Source organism: Centropristis striata, chromosome 6 (assembly GCF_030273125.1).
Source record: "Centropristis striata isolate RG_2023a ecotype Rhode Island chromosome 6, C.striata_1.0, whole genome shotgun sequence".
NCBI lineage: Eukaryota > Metazoa > Chordata > Actinopteri > Perciformes > Serranidae > Centropristis > Centropristis striata.
In genome coordinates, this window is record NC_081522.1 from 41,239,859 (window position 1) to 41,258,831 (window position 18,973).

An 18,973-nucleotide genomic window follows, 5' to 3' on the forward strand; every position below is an offset into this window, starting at 1 on the left:
CAAACTTGGGACAGAATTCAATCCTGTTGAAAATGTACGTATTTCATTGGTTTCAGAAATGGGCGTGGCTAAATGACGCTACTAGCGCCCCCTAGAATTGAGCCCTTAAAACAGGTTTGTCGTAGAGACACGAAATTTGGTCCATCCATGTATCATGGGAAGACGCGCCGAAAAGTCTCAAGAAGCCATACCCAAAAACGAACAGGAAGTCGGCCGTCTTGGATCCAAAATGGTGTTTTAGAAGTTTTCTTGACCTACTAGCGCCCCCTAGAACTAAGCCCCTAAAACAGGTTTGTCGGAGAGACACGAAATTTGGTCCATCCATGTATCATGGGAAAATGCACCAAAAAGTCTCAAGAAGCCATACCTAAAACGAACAGGAAGTCGGCCATCTTGGATCGAAAATGGTGTTTTAGAAGTTTTTTGACCTACTAGCGCCCCCTAGAATTGAGCCCCTTAAACAGGTTTGTCAGAGAGACACGAAATTTGGTACATCCATGTATCATGGGAAGACACACCAAAAAGTCTCTAGAACCAATCCCCAAAAACCAACAGGAAGTCGGCCATCTTGGATTACATATCGCACCATCGTTTTTTGCCCATTTTCTCGCTGCATACTACAAACTCCTCCTACAAATTTAATTTTGTTTTGTTTTCTTTGCGTTATTACTATGAATGTTGTTACTATGATATTTTATTATTTTTTTAATTACTTTATTGCAAGGCTTCTTACTTTCACAAACATAATCAGTCATTTCATTTTCATTACAATATTGTACCTTGCATTTTTTTCCTTTTTTTTTTCAAGGTATATATTCACAAAGTAATTAGCAAAACATAAGGTAAACAAGGCAAACATATAAACAAGGCAAACTGGTATTCCCCAAATGAGGATCTCAAAGAAAAGGAATAAACAACAAACAAACGACAACAACAAAAAAATAAAGTAATAACTATGATATCTTATTGACTCCTGTGTCTCCTTCAGGCCTCAGCCCCCGATGCCTCTGGGCAGCAGCCCGGGCGGAGTCTACCCGGGCGCCATCACCATGGCAACGACCGCCACATCGTCCCCACAACTGACCTCAGACTGCTCCAGCGCCTCGGCCAGCCCCGAGCCCGCCATCCCCGTCATCCAGAGCACGTACGGGATGAAGGCCGAGCCCGGCGGCGGCGTTGGCGGCGGCGGCGGCGGCAGCAACGGCGGCGGCCTGGCCGGCGGCCTGGACCTGCCCAGCGACCCCGCCAACGGAGACGACGACATGGACATGTACGAGGACTTTGAGGACGAGCCCAAGTCAGACTATAGCAGCGACCACGAGACTCGGGAGGCCGTCAGCGCCAACTGAGGCCTCAAGGTTCAAAAAAAGAAAGAAAAGAGAGGAAACTAACTCCTGTTATACTCAGAGACACTTTTTAAAAACACAGTTTATTATAGAGACCTTCAGGAGGACTTCAGGACATGCGGCGCCCAGCACTGAGCGTGCCCAGACAGGATTACACAGACATGCTGAGAGAGGTCTGGAACAGGATGGACGTCCATCTGGAGACTGACGGGAAAAATGTGACAACCTGAACAGACATTTAGACGTTATGAACTTCAGTTTCCTTCACTTCGACAATCTTAACAGGAGAGAGAGAGAGAGATAGAGAGATGGAGAGAGAGTTGGAGCGAGAGAGCGAGAGTTAGAGCGAGAGAGCGAGAGTTAGAGCGAGAGAGCGAGGAACACATTGCTGTGTGGTTTGTAAAGAGCATGCATGGATTTTGAAGCATCAGGATTTGGTCTTCAACAGCTATTTGGTCTTAAATGTTTAAGGAGTGATTTAGTTTTTATCATTATGTATTTTACTTTTTGTGTTTCTTTTGTTCTATAGACTGTTTTTTTGTTGTTTTTTTGTTGTTTTTTTCTGACGGGTCACTGCCTGTACAAACTCTGGACTGTCGGAACTTGAAATTTGAAAAGTTTTAATATAAATCCTAGCTATTGTAATCTTATAGTCTTACCTTTTGTTTTCTTACGGATTCAGTGCATCTACATCTTGTTTTCTGACAAACTGCTCTCATTACATTATTATTATTATTACTGTTAGATCTTTGTTTTTATATCCCAGCTCAGGTATGATGTGCCAGCTTGTGAATGTTTTTTGTTTTGTTTGTTTTCATACAAAAAGAATAAGAAGAAGAAGAAGAGAGGTAGGACTGTCAATGAGATAAAGGGAGCAACTCCCTTATATTATTATTATTATTATTATTATTGTTTTAATTAAGTATGTAAGTTAGTTAGTGAGCACCCAGACATTGTACAGATGAACTTCTAACGTGCCAAACCTTCACATTCACTCTGGATGTCTAGTCTTAACTTCCAATGCTGCAAAAAGTCTTATTCAACACACGATCAGCTGTTTTCTATCTGATGATGATGTCATGATGACGTCACTGCTGGCTCCCTCCCTCCCGGCCAATCACAGGCCGCGCTCAGGGAGGGTGTGTGTTCATCACACACACTTGGATCCCTGATGTAGTTTCAGGAGTGTCTTTTTTTTCTTTCAATTCCACTGCGTTGGTGCTGTCGTGAACCACATTACCCAGAGTTCCTAGAGGCCAAACACTTCGTCCTTATCGTCCTCTGAGCCAAACGCCACATTTAGTGTTTGAGTCTGTCCATTTCAGTCCAGCTGCCACAAAGTCTAACTGCAGTAGCTACATTTAAAACTAAAAATTAACTCCTTGATGTCTGTTTTTATCTTGTGACACATTTTCAGATTTTAATTTTTGCTTTATTTCAGAGAAATAATGATGTAAAAGTTGCAGAAACGATAGAATCCAACTCAAAACCAAAGCAGCAGCAGTAAGTTCACTTTGACTGTGATACAGTGAATTTCTTCATTGTGTTGAATAGTGAGAATAACAGAAATGATCATCTTATTTAATAGGGAAATTATTATCTAGATAGTTATGAAGTAAAAAATGAGATAACATGATATTAAGACTAAACAAAATCAGTTTGAAAATGTTTATTCACTGAAAACTACACTGTAAAAAAAATGTTTGTTGAAAAATGACAGTAAAACAATTTCAATTTTCATCAGAAATGGGGTGTAAAATTAATTAATTAATTGTATATCACCTTTTAATTACCATAAATCGAAGAATACCACAAAACTTTTACTTTTACTGGCTGTAAAAATAAAACTTACTCATGTAAAATTAATGGAGAAATACCATGATGTCACAATGACACAATTACCCTGAAAATAACAGGAATATTCAGTCTAAATTACAGTTTTTTGCTGATATTTACATTTAGATTTACAGTAGAAAACCCACTCACTGCATTTTTTACAGTGAAGTTCTGGCAACCAAAGCTGCTGATATTTTACCGTAAATTACATTATTTTTTACAGTGTAAATATAAAAGCTGAAAGAAGACAACAACATTATATTTACTGCTCTCTGTTTATCATCACTATTAGAACCTTTTACAGCAAAACTAGAGGGCAGAAACTACATTTTTTGGGTTCAAAATTCAAATAAATCATCATGATTTTTTAAATTACATCAACAATTCATGTAACACGTTTAAGTTTTTAAAAAAACTTAAAAAAAAAATAATTTTAAAGCAGTTTTTCTCAGTTGAACCCTTTGATGTTACTGCAGTTAGACTCTGTTCGGATCATTTCAGGCATTTTAGTCTTTTTATTTCTGCTTCGAGCTGTTAAAGTTTCCTCCTCCTCTACTGTAGAATAAGAGTTTCCATCATTCTGGATCCCTTTCACTGTATTTGAATTTGTTGTTTGAATCGGTACAAAATGTTCCTCTTTTTATTTTTATTAGCCTGTTAATATTTGTAAAAATGTTTTCTCGGCATCACAAAAGGCGGGAAAAGATTCACCAAACAAAACTTGTTTTGTGTTTTAAAACAAAAGAAAAAGAAAAAAGAAGAATTTATTTAGAGTTGCAAAAAAGACGTCTGTTATTTCAGAAAAAGGGTACTTTGTTTTCTACGTTGCATGTATATTTTGAAGACGAGTAAATTATTATTAGAGAAGAATGGAGGAGAAAAACCAGGAAAGGTTGATAGTTTCCAGTCAGTTTCTCGTTCTTCCTCTGCAGACACGTAGTTTCTCTCTCTGCATTCATTTCACCTGCGACCTCGGCTGCTTTCTCTGTTTTTTTTCATGTTCCTGCTGCATATTTTTCTGTCAGTTTTCACTCAGAAAAGCTTCACAAGCTGGGACTGAACTTTGGTTTTTGCTTGCATCACAATAAGAATAAAAAAAGCCTCATGCATAGACATTTCTGTTAGTGTCATCCTAAGCACTGGATATAAAGTCTCTGTTGTTTTTTTCGTATTGACTAATGTGAAGATGTTGTTTGGATTTCAAGCTGATCAGTTGGACGAGTCAGACAGACTTCACATGTTCCTCCACAGGAACAAAGTAAATCTCCATTTCTTCTCCTGCAGCGTTGGTTGGTGGAGGTTCTGCTCCTCCTCCATCTCACCTCCTCATCTAGTCACTAGTGACCTGCAGAAGCACAACGGACGTTTTTCCGGGTCACAAACACAAACTTCTTTTTTTTTTTTTTTGTGATGAGTATTGTATTTGAAATTCAATTGTGCGTTTTAACATTTCATTGTATTTATTAGCCAGCTTTGGCTCTAAAAAGTGTCAGTACAACTTGGTGAGAAAGACAATCAAAAAATAAATAAATGAATAAATAAAAAGTAAAGACTTGAGATTTTCCTTACAGACCTTCATGTCTCTTCTTCATTGTTTCTCTCTTTGACTTCTGTGGGACGATAAAAGCTGCAAAAAGGGAAATAAAAACAGTAAATCTGAGGGAAATGATCTTGCTGCATGGACAGATAATTTACCTTGACAAGATTTATTAAATTAAGATTATTAAATCTAGAAATAAGCATGTTGAACACTTAAAATAATAAATTAACTCTTAAAACCAGATAAAGTAAAGCTGCCAGCAGTGATGAACTGGCCCAGCAGAGTGACCTGATGATTATTTGGTTCTTACCAAGATAAAAAAAAACACTTTTTGTGTCTTTTTTTTATTGTTTTTTTGTCTTTTTGTGTCTTTTTTTTTGGTCATTTTGTGTCTTTTTTTTGTCATTTTGTGTCTTTTTACATCTTCTTTTGGTCACAAAATTACTAAAAAAAAAAGGCAAAAAATGTACAAAAGAGATACAATTTAAACTGCAATTTAATTTAATTAATTTTGTGTCTCTTTTGTTATTTTGTGTCTTTTTTGGTAGTTTTGTGTCTTTTTTGTTCATTTTGTGTGCTTTTATTGGCTATTACACATCTTTTTTGGTCAGCTTGTTGTTTGTTGTTCTAAATCTAAAGTTTTTCATCTTAAAATTATAAACTAATAATCATCAGGTCACTCTGCTTGGGCCAGTTCATCACTGCTGGCAGCTTTTATCTGGTTTTAAGAGTTAATTTATTATTTTAAGTGTTCAACATGCTTATTTCTAGATTTAATAATATTAATGTAATAAATCTTGTCAAGGTAAATTATCTGTCCATGCAGCAAGATCATTTCCCTCAGATTTACTGTTTGATCTGGTTTTAAACACGTTTTTTACAGTGTGTGTGTGTGTGTGTGTGTTGTGCATGTGAAACCTGCAGGTAGAGCAGCATGGATTTATGTTTCCACGACTCTAAATACTGCTCCCACTTTCCAGGCGTCTAATCATTTCCAACACAAGGCTTTCTGTTTCCAAAGTCGAGCTATTCCACTTGGTCTTTATTTTTTGGTGGCCCATTACAGTAAATGTGGCCTATTGTTCCATTGTGTGTGTGTGTGTGTGTGTGTGTGTGATGTCACGCCACACATTCTGACTGTGCTGTGGTGTATCCGCCACGGCGCCGGTGCTCGCTGCAGCCGATCCAGCGTTTCACAGAGAAACAGAGAGCTCAGCCATACGCAGCCACATCATAAATCTAATTGTAATTCCCAAATCAACTGTAGCGTCACCCAGCGAGGGCGCCGCGGAGCTGTCACACACTCCTTTGTGTGCACGTGTGTGTGTGTGTGTGTGTGTGTGAGCTATAGCTTTGGGTTGGGAGGGGTGTTTGAAATCATAGTTGTGCCGTTGCCATGCTAATCTCGTTAAATAAGTCATCATAATTTACATTTCCTTTTCCCTTTCTGCAGGATGAACATTCAGCTGTTTAGCAAGCTGACAGATTGTTTCTGTGTGTGTGTGTGTGTGTGTGTGTGTGTGTGTGTGTGTGTGTGTGTGTGTGTGAGGAAACTGACGTCATGCTCGACTTTTTCCACTCAGGTTGTTGTGTGATTTCACAGTTGTTGAAGCTTCTGGTAGCTAAATGTAAAGAGATTAACACTCGATCTAATGGACCTGAGTCAAATGTGTCAGTAACGTTCAGTGCGTAGATGGTGTATGAGAGCTGGGTGGATCGAGTCTCACACACTAAACCACCAGTTTGAAGAAGAGTTTTGTGTGGTAACGAGGTCCCAGGAGGTCTGAAGATCCTCCCAGACTCTAAGACTCTGATTCAGTATCAGTGGAGTTTCCTCCTGAGGCTCCCTGTGATACTCTGTCCTCCTCCAGACCCTCCAACAGAGGCTGGACCCTCAACAGGCCTCAGTGTTTCCCTACAACAAGCCTGTCAGGATGCTAGACGGAGCTATCTCACACTGCAAAAAGACACCTCACTAAAACAAGGAAAAAAGTACAAAAATGAGGTGTGTTTTGCTTAAAAATATCAAAATTATCTGCCAATGGAACAATAAAATGTGTCTTGTCAAGACTTTCCAAAACCAGTAAAAATATCTAATCTAATGAACCACAATTACCTTAGAATTAGTTTATTCTAACTGATAACTAGTGACTTTTTATTGATTCTAATGAAATACACGTGACCTATTTTCTCAATATGTGTAAAAATATTGTTGAATTAATAATCAGTAAATGCTAGAGCCATCATCTGGACATTATGATATGATAGGCATTATATTTATAGAAACCAGCAAAGTCACTAAGAACTAGTCAACTTTTCTTCAGACAGATACAAAGATTTTTATCTGGCTGCTTGTTTTAAGGATGTGAAGACGCAAAAAGACTAAAAAAGACACAAAATGACTAAAAAAAGACACAAAATGACTAATAAAGAAACAAAATGACTAAAAATGACTAAAAAAAGACACAAAATGACTAAAAAAGAAACAAAATGACTAAAAATGAATAGAAAAAGACACAAAATGACTAAAAAAAGGCACAAAATAGCTAAAAAAGACACAAAAAGACTAAAAAAAGACACAAAATAACTAAAAAAGACTAAAAAAAGACACAAAATGACTAAAAAAAGACACAAAATGCCTTTCTAGTTGTAAGTATTGGTGAAACAGCTTTGTAACTGTTGATATTCTAGTTTCCAGCATGTATTTAGAAGAAGAAGAAGAAGAAGAGTACTTTATTAATCCCACAATGGGGAAATTCAACCTCTGCATTTAACCCATCCTTTTTTACACACAAGTGAACACACCATGCAAGGAGCAGTGGGCAGCACATTACTGCGCCCGGGGAGCTGTGGAGGGGGGGTTAGGTGCCTTGCTCAAGGGCACTTCAGTCCTAGACCTGTCAGTACCGGGATTCGAACCAGCGACTCTCCAGTTACAAGCCCGATTCCTAACCTCTAGGCCACAGACTGCCCCTTTTACTCAGTATAAGTGATAAAATCTCAGTAACAAGCTGTAATATCTGATTTAGATCATTAAGGACCAAAACACTAAAAACAAGTCAAACATGCTGACTATGAAGAACTATCTGATCAGACAGAAGATAAGCAGATATCCTCTTGTTCTGATAGGTGAGGAAACTGGCCGAGGTGGTGGAGAAGAGGAGGCAGGAGGTGAGTAATGGAGGCCAGTAGTGGAGCCAGCAGCTCCTGAGAGAAGGTGGAGCAGGAGAACCCATCAGGAGGAGATCAGCACCCTGACCTCCTGCTGCCAGGTCTGGGTTGGAGGATGGAAGTGGACTTGGGTGGGCAGATCCATTTCCCAGGAGAGATCTGCTACCACACCACCACCAGATATTTAGCTGGAGACTGAGTGTAACCTGTGCAGACTCTGTGTTGTGTTTGAAGATTGTAGAAGAATCCACCCTTTCTGTCTTTTGGTCAGATTTGTTCTGGTAACACAAAGGGAACAGTCCTGGTCCGCCACAGTCACCGTACACCGCACACACCCAGTCACCCACGGGCACGCTCCTCGTGCACTGACACGGCTCAGGCACGTACAGTTACAATCACAATTTTCAATAAAAATACAACACATACACTACTGGTCAAAAGTTTTAGAACAGCCCAATTTTTCCAGTTTTTTATTGAAATTCAAGCAGTTCAAGTCAAATGAACAGCTTGAAAGGGTCCAAAGGTAAGTGGTGAACTGCCAGAGGTAAATAAAAAAAGGTAAGCTTAACCAAAACTGGAAAATAATGTACATTTCAGAATTATACAAGTAGGCCTTTTTCAGGGAACAAGAAATGGGTTAACAACTTAACTCTATGGAGTCTTGGGCTATTTTGTCCATTTTTGAATTCTTTTCATGTCTTTGTAACTCATTTTGTGTCTTTTTTTGTCATTTTGTGTTTTTTTTTGGTCATTTTGTGTCTTTTAAGTCCTTTAGTCCAACATAAAATGTGATTTTGAATCTTTTTTTAATTTTCATGCTGGCATCATGCTCAATAAAGAATTTTAAATGTTGCAAATGTGCATTAATTTCAGAGTACACTGAGACATTAAACTGCATAATTTTCAATTAAATTCTGGAAAAGTTGGTGTGTTCTAAAACTTTTGACCAGTAGTGTATATAAACAAAAATGTATGTTGGTAACACAAAGGGGACATTCCTGGTCAGCCACAGACACCACACACCGCACACACCCAGACATCCTAATCACAGATTGATAAAAGCAAATTAGCGACCTAGCATGCTAAGCTAACTAGCATGATCTAAGCACTTTCTGTACGTTGGATTGAATTAGCATTTATGACAGTGTAAATCTGTAAAAAAGACACAAAATTACAAAAAAAAGACACAAAATTATGTTTAAAAATACACAAAATGATTAAAAAAAGACACAAAATAATTTTTAAAAGACATAAAAATATTTTAAAAAGTCACAAAATTATTAAAAAAAAAGACACAAAATAATTTTAAAAAAGACACAAAATAATTTTTAAAAGACATAAAAATATTTTAAAAAGTCACAAAATTATTTAAAAAAAGACACAAAATGTTGGTAGATGTTGACTGCTACAGTATTAACAGTTCCTCTGAAAATAAAGTGAGCAGGATCACACACACACACACACACACACACACACACACCGTACCTCCCTGTCTTGTGGCTGTGTGTGTGTGTGTGTGTGTGATGATGAGACATAATGACCGTCTTTCTTCATGAAGCTGCTGTTGGATCGGCCCTCTCGGCAAATTTACTTTTTGATTTATTTTTTTAAAAGCATGTTGAAGAGCAGAGAGAACAAGATCCTTTCTTTCTTTTTTCTCTTTTCTCTCTCCGCTCACCAATCAGCCCTCCACATCAAGAGAATTATAAATGTTTCTTACCAAGGAGGAGCCCCTTCAGACGTGTTGGATGAGCTCTTCAATGAGGCATCAAAGCCTGTTTATGATCAGTGAGGCTCCTCGTCTCATTAAGGGCCACAGAGGCTCCACCAGCCTCCTGACTGCCTTATCAGCTGCATCAGTCAAACGCTCCTCAGTCAGAGGGATAATTGACCCTCGCTCTCTCACAGCCAGCAGGTTTCAGTCTCAGCTGCTTCAGCTACAAACCAGGTGGTTTAATCACTAAACAGTGAAAGTTCACTGGGAGGTTTGAGGCTCTGCTGAGGTCAAGAACACAGATATCTGTTTTATTAAAGGATGGAAGTACAGCTTCATGTTGACATGTTTACAAGGCTGCAACCTCCTCCAGATTTAACTCAACGCAGCGCTTCCATCCACGGAAACACAAAGTCTGACTGTAGAGACCAGGGGGCTCAAACTGGCGGCCCGCGGGCCAATTGTGGCCCTCGTGACGATATTTTGTGGCCCCCACCTTGATATGAAAGTTTAATGTGAGTTTTATATGAATGGCACTTTACCGTGTTGTGTGTGGAAGGTCCCTTTAATTACTGTTTTTGGGTAATTTTGTGTTTTTTTTGGTCATTTTGTGTCTTTTTTGGTCATTTTGTGTCTTTTTTAATAATTGTGTGTCTTTTTTAAAAATAATTTTGTGTCTTTTTTTAGTAATTTTGTGTCTTTGTTTGGTCATTTTGTGTCTTTGTTTGGTCATTCTGTGTCTTTTTTTGTAATTTTGTGTCTTTTTTTGATCATTTTGATTCTGCCTCCAGCGGCCCCCAGGTAATTTGACTTTGAGACCCCTGATATAGAAAAAATATCAGATTCTGACTTGATTTATGAGCCCAGTAAACATTCTCATCATGAGTTTATGGTCTTAGGTTTTCTTCAACACAGCAGGATGTCCATTTAGAAAGTTAAGGTCCCATTTAGAGTAAAGAAGAGGATAAATCAGAGCTGACACAGGTTTGTTTTTACTTCATTAAAGATATTTGTGTTTGATTCTACTAGAAGACCAGAATATATTGACTGTTTAACCACATGTTCTCTAGTGATGATGTGAATCTCTTTCTAGTGATCTGATCGTTTGTCTCAGTTCACCAAGAAGAGACAAATAACTCTTCATTTCACCACTTATACCTTTTATAATTCACACACATTTAGTGCTGTTTAGACTTGTGATTTGTATTTGAACACATAAATCACTTAAATGTCAATAACTTGCTGTAGCCAGTTACATTTCCAGTTGTAAAATCCCTGTTAACTCTCTAACTGGTTGAAGAACCACTCTGATACACAAAGCAGATAGAAAACGCCTCTAAAAACATCAGAATAGACATTAAAAAGGACAGATATTAACATTTTAATTGATTATATTCAAACACACAAATAACGAAACAAGTAAAGTACTGAAAAAGTAGAAATTAAATACAGAAATCAAGTAAATGTACTTTGTTAATGCCAACTACTGACATCTGGACAAAATAAAGTAAAAATAATAATAAATAAACAACATAATAAAAATAATCCTACAGACAGACAGACAGACAGATTAATCTGATCTAATAAACATATTTGCTTTAATTTGCCTTCAGATGTTTATGAATTGAAAATACTTCTTTTAATATCCGACGAGAACACAAAACATGTAATTTATGGGGTTTTATAAATATGCTAAAAATCCCTCTTTTAGAAAACGTACTGTACTTTATCGAGTGTAATGTAAAACATTCCCTTGAATTCATTGTTGGACCATTTGAGGCAAATGAAACTTGATAACAATTGTAAATTGGGAGGGGGTCTTATTAAAACTGCAAGGGTCAGCAGCCTTGGGAACCTCCAACAATGACTAGAAAGCGAAATGCAATATCTGAATAAAAAGGAAATTATACGGGGAAAAAAGCCTTTGAAATGAGTTTCTTTAGCTGTATTTGTGTTTCAATGTCTTTGAAACATTGCATAAAGGCCTATACTTCTTTTTTTATGCAATTAGAAGTGAAAGGGAAAATCTACAGCACTTTTTTGGATGGGCAATGGACAAAAGGCCAATTTTTCCTTTTTGAGGCAAAGTCCTTGGGTCTTTTTAAGTGCATTAGTCCGCTAATTAAATATTATATGTTTAACGAAAAATGCACTTTGAAAGCAGGCGGATTGTTTGAGTCAAAGACGCGCTGCAGCCTTGATGAGTGGGACCGCGAGCGGCCGTGAGGAGGTAAAGAACGTCATTGTTGGCGGTCCTCCCCTCGCCTCACCCGCCCCCAAGCCTTTCTGCACATTTCACAATCACTTTCCCTTTGTGCTTCTCCTGCTGGAGGGAGGCAGCAGAGCAGCCACTCAGCCAGATCTGATGTCTGAGGCTTGTTTCTGCTGCCACGTATTGTTCTACGGAGCCGAGCTGCAGGTTAGCAGCTTGTTTAGCTTAAAGAGGGAAAACAGGAAGGATGCAGGTTAGATCAGACAGGAAGTCACCTTCACTTCAAGAAGGAGGCAAAAATATATTATCATTTCAACATAAGAAGTGTTTCCACTAGGGGGAAAGTCTCAGGCCACGCCCTCTCTAATGTCTCAGGCCACGCCCTCTCTAAAGTCTCGGGCCACGCCCTCTCTAAAGTCTCAGGCCACGCCCTCTCAAAGTATCAGGCCACGCCCTCTCTAAAGTCTCAGGCCACGCCCTCTCTAAAGTCTCAGGCCACGCCCTCTCTAATGTCTCAGGCCACGCCCTCTCTAAAGTCTCAGGCCACGCCCTCTCTAAAGTCTCAGGCCACGCCCTCTCTAAAGTCTCAGGCCACGCCCTCTCAAAGTATCAGGCCACGCCCTCTCTAAAGTCTCAGGCCACGCCCTCTCTAAAGTCTCAGGCCACGCCCTCTCTAATGTCTCAGGCCACGCCCTCTCTAAAGTCTCAGGCCACGCCCTCTCTAAAGTCTCAGGCCACGCCCTCTCTAAAGTCTCAGTCACTAACTGTTAGCCTGTTAGCACATACACACTGTACTGCTACAGAGCTAACTGTTAGCCTGTTAGCACATACACACTGTACTGCTACAGAGCTAACTGTTAGCCTGTTAGCACATACACACTGTACTGCTACAGAGCTAACTGTTAGCCTGTTAGCACATACACACTGTACTGCTACAGAGCTAACTGTTAGCCTGTTAGCGCATACACACTGTACTGCTACAGAGCTAACTGTTAGCCTGTTAGCACATACACACTGTACTGCTACAGAAACGACCCTGCTCTTCTACAGGGACTGAAAAGTCCTGATAAAAGACCGCTAGGACGGCTCGTATTCAGATTAGAGGTGTTTCGGAGAGTGAGACCCTCTTTCTGGGTATTGGGCGGCAGTAGAAACAGCTTTACTGACGTATCTGAACAGTCTCATACTTGTTTCAGCGGTGTTATATTGTCTAACACGGAGCTGAGCTGCAGGTTAGCAGCTTGTTTAGGAGACGAGCTGAGCGTCCTTGAGGTAAAACAACAGGAAGGAGCAGAGATCAGACAGGAAGTCACCTCGTTCACTTCAACAAGGAGGCAAAAACATATCATGGCTTCAACATGGAGACTGTGTTCCACGTGAAGAGGAACATTATTTGCATGAAGTTGAACCCGTTAACCTTTAATTCTCTAAAGTCTGCTCAAACCGTCACCACATCACAGCCAAACAATGTTTCTCCTTCAACGCTTTCTGAGTGGATTATTTGGTTTTGCTGATTTCTTTTGACGCTCATTCTCTCTTTTAGATTCTGTTCAATGTTAAAGTGTTTGGAGGCCCAGAAGGAGCAGCAGGAGTCAGAAGGTTCCTCCTGGAGGTCCACATCAATGGGAAAGTTGTGCAAAACATCAATAAAAACACAAAGAATCAAATCCAGAATTCAGAGTCGTAGGAGCTGCCTTTAAGTTTATCTTTGTTTAAATTATTAAATCAGTTTTCTTTTTTAACTCTATGGCGTCTTAGAGGGCTATTTGGTCCATTTTTTAATCCTTTTCATGTCTTTTTGTGTCTTTGTAAGGCATTTTGTGTCTTTTTTGATTATTTTGTGTCTTCTGTGTTTTTTTAGGTTATTTTGTCTTCTCATTTTGTGTCTTTTTTGGTAATTTTGTGTCTGTTGTTGTGTCTTTTTTAGTTATTTTGTGTCTTTTTGGGTCATTTGTGTCTTTTTTTTAGTCATTTTGTGTCTTTTTTTGGTCATTTTGTGTCTTTCTTTGGTCTGCTTTGTTTTTATTGGAATCTGGATGATACAACAATCTTCACCCATAATCATTATAATTAGAAGAAATTAAATAAACGAAGACATGAAATGTTTCATTTTGTGTGTAATGGATCTATATAATGTGTTATTTCACCTTTTTGAATTTAATTACTGACATAGATAAACTTTAATACAATTTTTTAATTTATTAAGATGCACCTGTTTGTGTCTTAATATCTTGTTTTTGTTTCTGTATTTATTTGAAGGTAGATTGGAAAGGATTAAAAAAATCACTGGATTCTTTTATTATTACATTTTTCACATCATCCCAAGAGAAAACATGATTCCTCTAAACCAGGGGTCTCAAACTGGTGGCCCGCGGGCCAATTGTGGCCCTCCTGATGATATTTTGTGGCCCCCACCTTGATATGAAAGTTTAATGTGAGTTTTATATGAATGGCACTTTACCGTGTTGTGTGTGGAAGGTCCCTTTAATTACTGTTTTTGGTCATTTTGTGTCTTTTTTTTAACAATGTGTCTTTTTTGATAATTTTGTGTCTTTTTTTAGTAATTTTGTGTCTTTTTAAATACTTTTGTGTCTTTTTAAAATAATTTTGTGTCTTTTTTTAGTAATTTTGTGTCTTTTTTGGTAATTATGTGTTGTTGTTTTTTCATTTTGTCTTTTTAAAAAGTGTTTTTCCAGTCATTTTGTGTCTTTTTTTTTCTCTTTAAACTCTAAAAGTGCTGCAGCAGCACACCTGATGAACACCTCAGCAGCTGATTGGCTGATAGGAGACAGCTGATTGGCTTAGAGCAGGCAGGTGATTGGCTGATAGGAGACAGCTGATTGGCTTAGAGCAGGCAGGTGATTGGCTGCAGCTCTGGGCCTCTCTGGTGGATCAGTGAGGAGAAAAATGGGAGTTTTAACATCTTATTCCTTTAAAAACAACCAGTTGTGTGGTGCAGGGACTGTGATCTGGTCCCAGAGGTCTCCAGAGGAACCCGAGACCTCCTGAACCTGCTGAACCTGGACCTGGACCTGGACCTGGACCTGGACCTGGACCCTGTGGTGGGTTTATTAGCCTTCAGTGTGTGTTGCTCTCTATCTGCTGCTGGCAGCTGCAGCTCCATTAGTGACTCTGGCTGGCAGCTCCAGCGCTTGGTGAAGCTTCTGGAAATATTGTGGTTGGTGGCAGAAACATCAGAGCGCTAGGAGACCAGAGCACTGGGCTACATGTTAGAGAAAGGTTGTGGTCTTGGTTTAATATTGAGAAAGTCAACTCTGGATCAGAAGGATTAGAGAGTCCAGCTAATGAGCGCTGAACGCTCCCACATCCACATCAGCCCTCTGAAACATTATCCAGATAAACAGGACGAGGCCTGTTTACACAGGACGCTGGAGGAAAAACACTACATATTTCATGGGAGGAGCCTTTCGTTTATATAATATATATATTATATATATTAGGGCGTGGTGTTTAAATGAGGCTTGTTTCCAGCCGCCACATTTATCAGCAGCTGATCATTCTCACGCTGTGATTGGAGAGATACGATGGTTTGATAAATCACACGTGAACCCTGTCGTCAGAGGAAATGTACGCTCATTTGTACACTTGTTTTATAAATGAGAGCCATTGTGTTTAGTGATGTAGAGCAGGGGTCTCTAACTCTAATTACCTGGGGGCCGCTGGAGGCAGGATCAACATGACCAAAAAAAGACACAAAATTACTAAAAAAAGACACAAAATTACTAAAAGTCACAAAATTACTAAAGAAGACACAAAATTACTAAAAATACACAGAAGTACTTAAAAAAGACACAAAATTACTAAAAACACACAAAATCACTAAAAAAAGACACAAAATGACAGAAAAAAACTTAATTACTTAAAAAAGAAACAAAATCACCAAAAAAGACACAATTATTAAAAAAAAGACACAATTATGTAAAAAAGACACAAAATTACCAAAAACAGTAATTAAAGGGACCTTCCACACACAACACGGTAAAGTGCCATTCATATAAAACTCACATTAAACTTTCATATCAAGGTGGGGGCCACAAAATATCATCACGAGGGCCACAATTGGCCCGCGGGCCGCCAGTTTGAGACCCCTGCTGTAGATGAATGGTGTCTACATGTCTAAATGGTGTATAAATGTATAAATATATATAATATAAATCAGCAGGTGTCCAGTGAGACCAGTAACTCACCTGTTGGTGGACGTGAGTTAAACCACATTATAAGTGACTTTGATCTCCTTCAGACAGAGAAGAATCTTTTCATCTGGAACATTTGTTTTCTCCTCAGATCTTCAGTAAAAACCTCCGTCTGACACATGGAGCCTTTTAATTACACGCCTCACATTGTGTCTTTTTATCCTTTATTATCTTACTTTAATGTCAGTCTGAAGCATGAAAAAGCAATTATTCCTGATGTTAAAGAGCTCTGCTGACATTAATGTTGTGTGTCTTTTTATAAATGATGATTTCAGATGAGAACACGTGATGATGGATCAGTTAATAGGTAAATCACTTCATAGAGACACACTTTATTACATTTTACACCACAATAATATACCAGAAACCAAAGTACAAAACTGCATTATTAGAGTCAAACTGAGAGAGAGAAAGTCCTGGACAATGTGAGACTTTAATCCAGTTTAAAGCTCTGATAATGGAGAGTGTTGGCACCAATAAATCAAACTTTATTCCTCCCATAAGCTGCTGTTTGCTCTGTGAAAAGGTTGGGTAACACTTTACAATAACCATCATTTATAAATGTTAAACAGATAGTTTATTGATGTTTAATCACCATTTATAAAGCGTATATAGGCCATTTAGAATGGAAAATACATAATGTATTAATGTTTAACTAGCTACATAATTCACAAATGACAAATAGATGGTATATTAATGTAAGTTTATAGTTACTTTGCCAATAAACAAAAAATTAAATTATCATTAATAGTTTATTAATAGTTTTAGTTGCACTCAATTTAACATTTAACACCATATTCAGTATGTTAATGATTTTGAAATGATTAATTTACATTTAAGAAATTGGTTGAAAAAATTTAAAGATTAAATTTGTACCGCACTTTGTAAATGGTTAATAATTGGTTTATAAACCATCTATAACATTGTTTAGTTGGTTATTGTGAAGTGTTACCAAAGGTTTGATTCAAACAGAACAAACTCAACAAACAAAGTTTTTCTCTCAGAGAGCTGAAACATCTCTAAACTTTTCACTAGCTATTAAAATTAGCACCAATTAGATCTTAATGTGTGAGTTTGCAGCTACTTTCTAGATTTGCAGAGAAAGTTCTGGACAAATATCACAACAAGTTAAAGATGTTCTGTAAAGTTTAGTGAGTTTTAATCCTGTCCTACTGGCTCTTGAAACACTTGTTGGATATAAAATGATGCTGCTTCAGTTCTCAGAGTTCATGTGAATGTAATTTACTCAAAAGTTTGCAGTGAACATAATGTGTTGAGGAACACCTGAAAACTATCAATATTACTGTTTATAGTGTTTGACTATGTTATTAAAGTCAGTTTATGTATGTATATATATATATATATATATGTGTGTGTGTGTGTGTGTGTGTGTGTGTGTCCATACTGTATACCATATTCAGGTTCTTATTGTTCTATATATACTGTTTTATTTGTATTTATTTACTTTTTTATTTTATTTTTTGGTATCTATTCTTGCTTTATTTTTATCTTGTGTTTATAATTTCAACATTTTTTCCTCATACTGGGAACAGGGAGGTACAGTTTGCTCTGTTCCATGTAAAACATATAAACATATCTTGCTGTTTGATCTGCTGTAATTTTCAAACTAAAACTAATAAATAAAAAAGCTCGTAGTGAAGCTCCAGCAGCAGTGTGAACATCTGAACTCTGACTGGAGGATTCACTGAGACTGTTGTGTTTTATAACTGTAATCATGTTTATCCATTGTGAAGCACATTGAGTCTGCCTTGTGCATGAAATGCTCTATAAATAAAGTTGAATTGAATATAAAGCTCCATGCTGAAGGACCTGGTTGGAGCAGATCTTCAGACCTGCAGGTTCAACATGCTGCTGTGTGCAGTAGATGGTATTAATGTGTATTAATGTGTATTAATGTGTATAAATGTGTATTAGTGTGTTTCTAGTGGATCTTCTAGAGGAATGTTCTCCTCCTGCAGCGTGAAGAACTGCAGCAGAACGTGATGAATGCTGTTGGTTCTGCTCAGACACCAGAGGTTGATGGATTAAGGAGAACATGTTGAGATGAATCAACACTGATCTGCTTTACTTCACGTTATCACAGTTAAACTGCTTCGTTCTGCACGTTCACACAGTCAGACACCAGCAGGATGGATGAAGAACACCAGCAGGAACCAACCAGCTCTCTAACATCTAGTCAAGACACTCAGCATGTTTCCATCATGGAGGTTTTCTTCAGACGACAACCTAGTAGGTTTCCTGTGAAGCAATGCATGCTGGGAAGGCTGCTGATCCCCTTTAATATCCTCCAGTGATGCTCTATGTGAAGACATGAGAGTCTCTCTGAGCGTTTCTCATTTCTACACTGATAAAAAGATCTAAAACCAGATCAAACACTAAAACATGGACCCTGTCTGGGATTTTACCTGCTTCACTATTATCAGTCTCTTCATTCAACATAATTTAAAAGATATAAAATATATTTGTTCGGGAATCAATCAAAACTAATAAACCAGGGGTCTCAAACTGGCGGCCCGCGGGCCAATTGTGGCCCTCGTTGATATTTTGTGGCCCCCACCTTGATATGAAAGTTTAATGTGAGTTTTATATGAATGGCACTTTACCATGTTGTGTGTGGAAGGTCCCTTTAATTACTGTCGGTCATTTTGTGTCTTTTTTGGTAATTTTGTGTCTTTTTATAATAATTTTGTGGCTTTTTAAAATAGTTTTGTGTCTTTTTTGATAATTCTGTGTACTTCTTGGTCATTTTGTGTCTTTTTAAAGTCATTTAGTGTTTTTTCAGTTATTTTGTGTCTTTTTTTGCTAATTTTATGATTTTTTGGGGGTAATTTTGTGTCTTTTTTAAGTGATTTAGTTTTTTTCTGTCATTTTGTGTCTTTTTTTTAAAGTAATTTTGTGTCTTTTTTTGTCATTTTATGT

At 37.9% G+C, this 18,973-nt stretch overlaps 2 protein-coding genes across 2 annotated transcripts in view; one reads left to right on the top strand and one right to left on the bottom strand.

The window, feature by feature from the left end:
- LOC131973745 (transcription factor SOX-6-like) overlaps nucleotides 1–4,201 on the top strand; it is a 215,551-nt gene extending 211,350 nt beyond the window's left edge. The window contains exon 17 of the mRNA XM_059335806.1: nucleotides 989–4,201. Coding sequence (XP_059191789.1) covers nucleotides 989–1,349 — 361 coding nt within the window. The 3' untranslated portion in view covers nucleotides 1,350–4,201. The remainder of the gene's footprint in view (nucleotides 1–988) is intronic.
- A 13,519-nt stretch (nucleotides 4,202–17,720) lies between these two features.
- The window catches only part of zgc:113516 (uncharacterized protein LOC541449 homolog), a 59,195-nt gene continuing 57,942 nt past the window's right edge, over nucleotides 17,721–18,973 (bottom strand). The window contains exon 8 of the mRNA XM_059334636.1: nucleotides 17,721–18,352. Coding sequence (XP_059190619.1) covers nucleotides 18,220–18,352 — 133 coding nt within the window. The 3' untranslated portion in view covers nucleotides 17,721–18,219. The remainder of the gene's footprint in view (nucleotides 18,353–18,973) is intronic.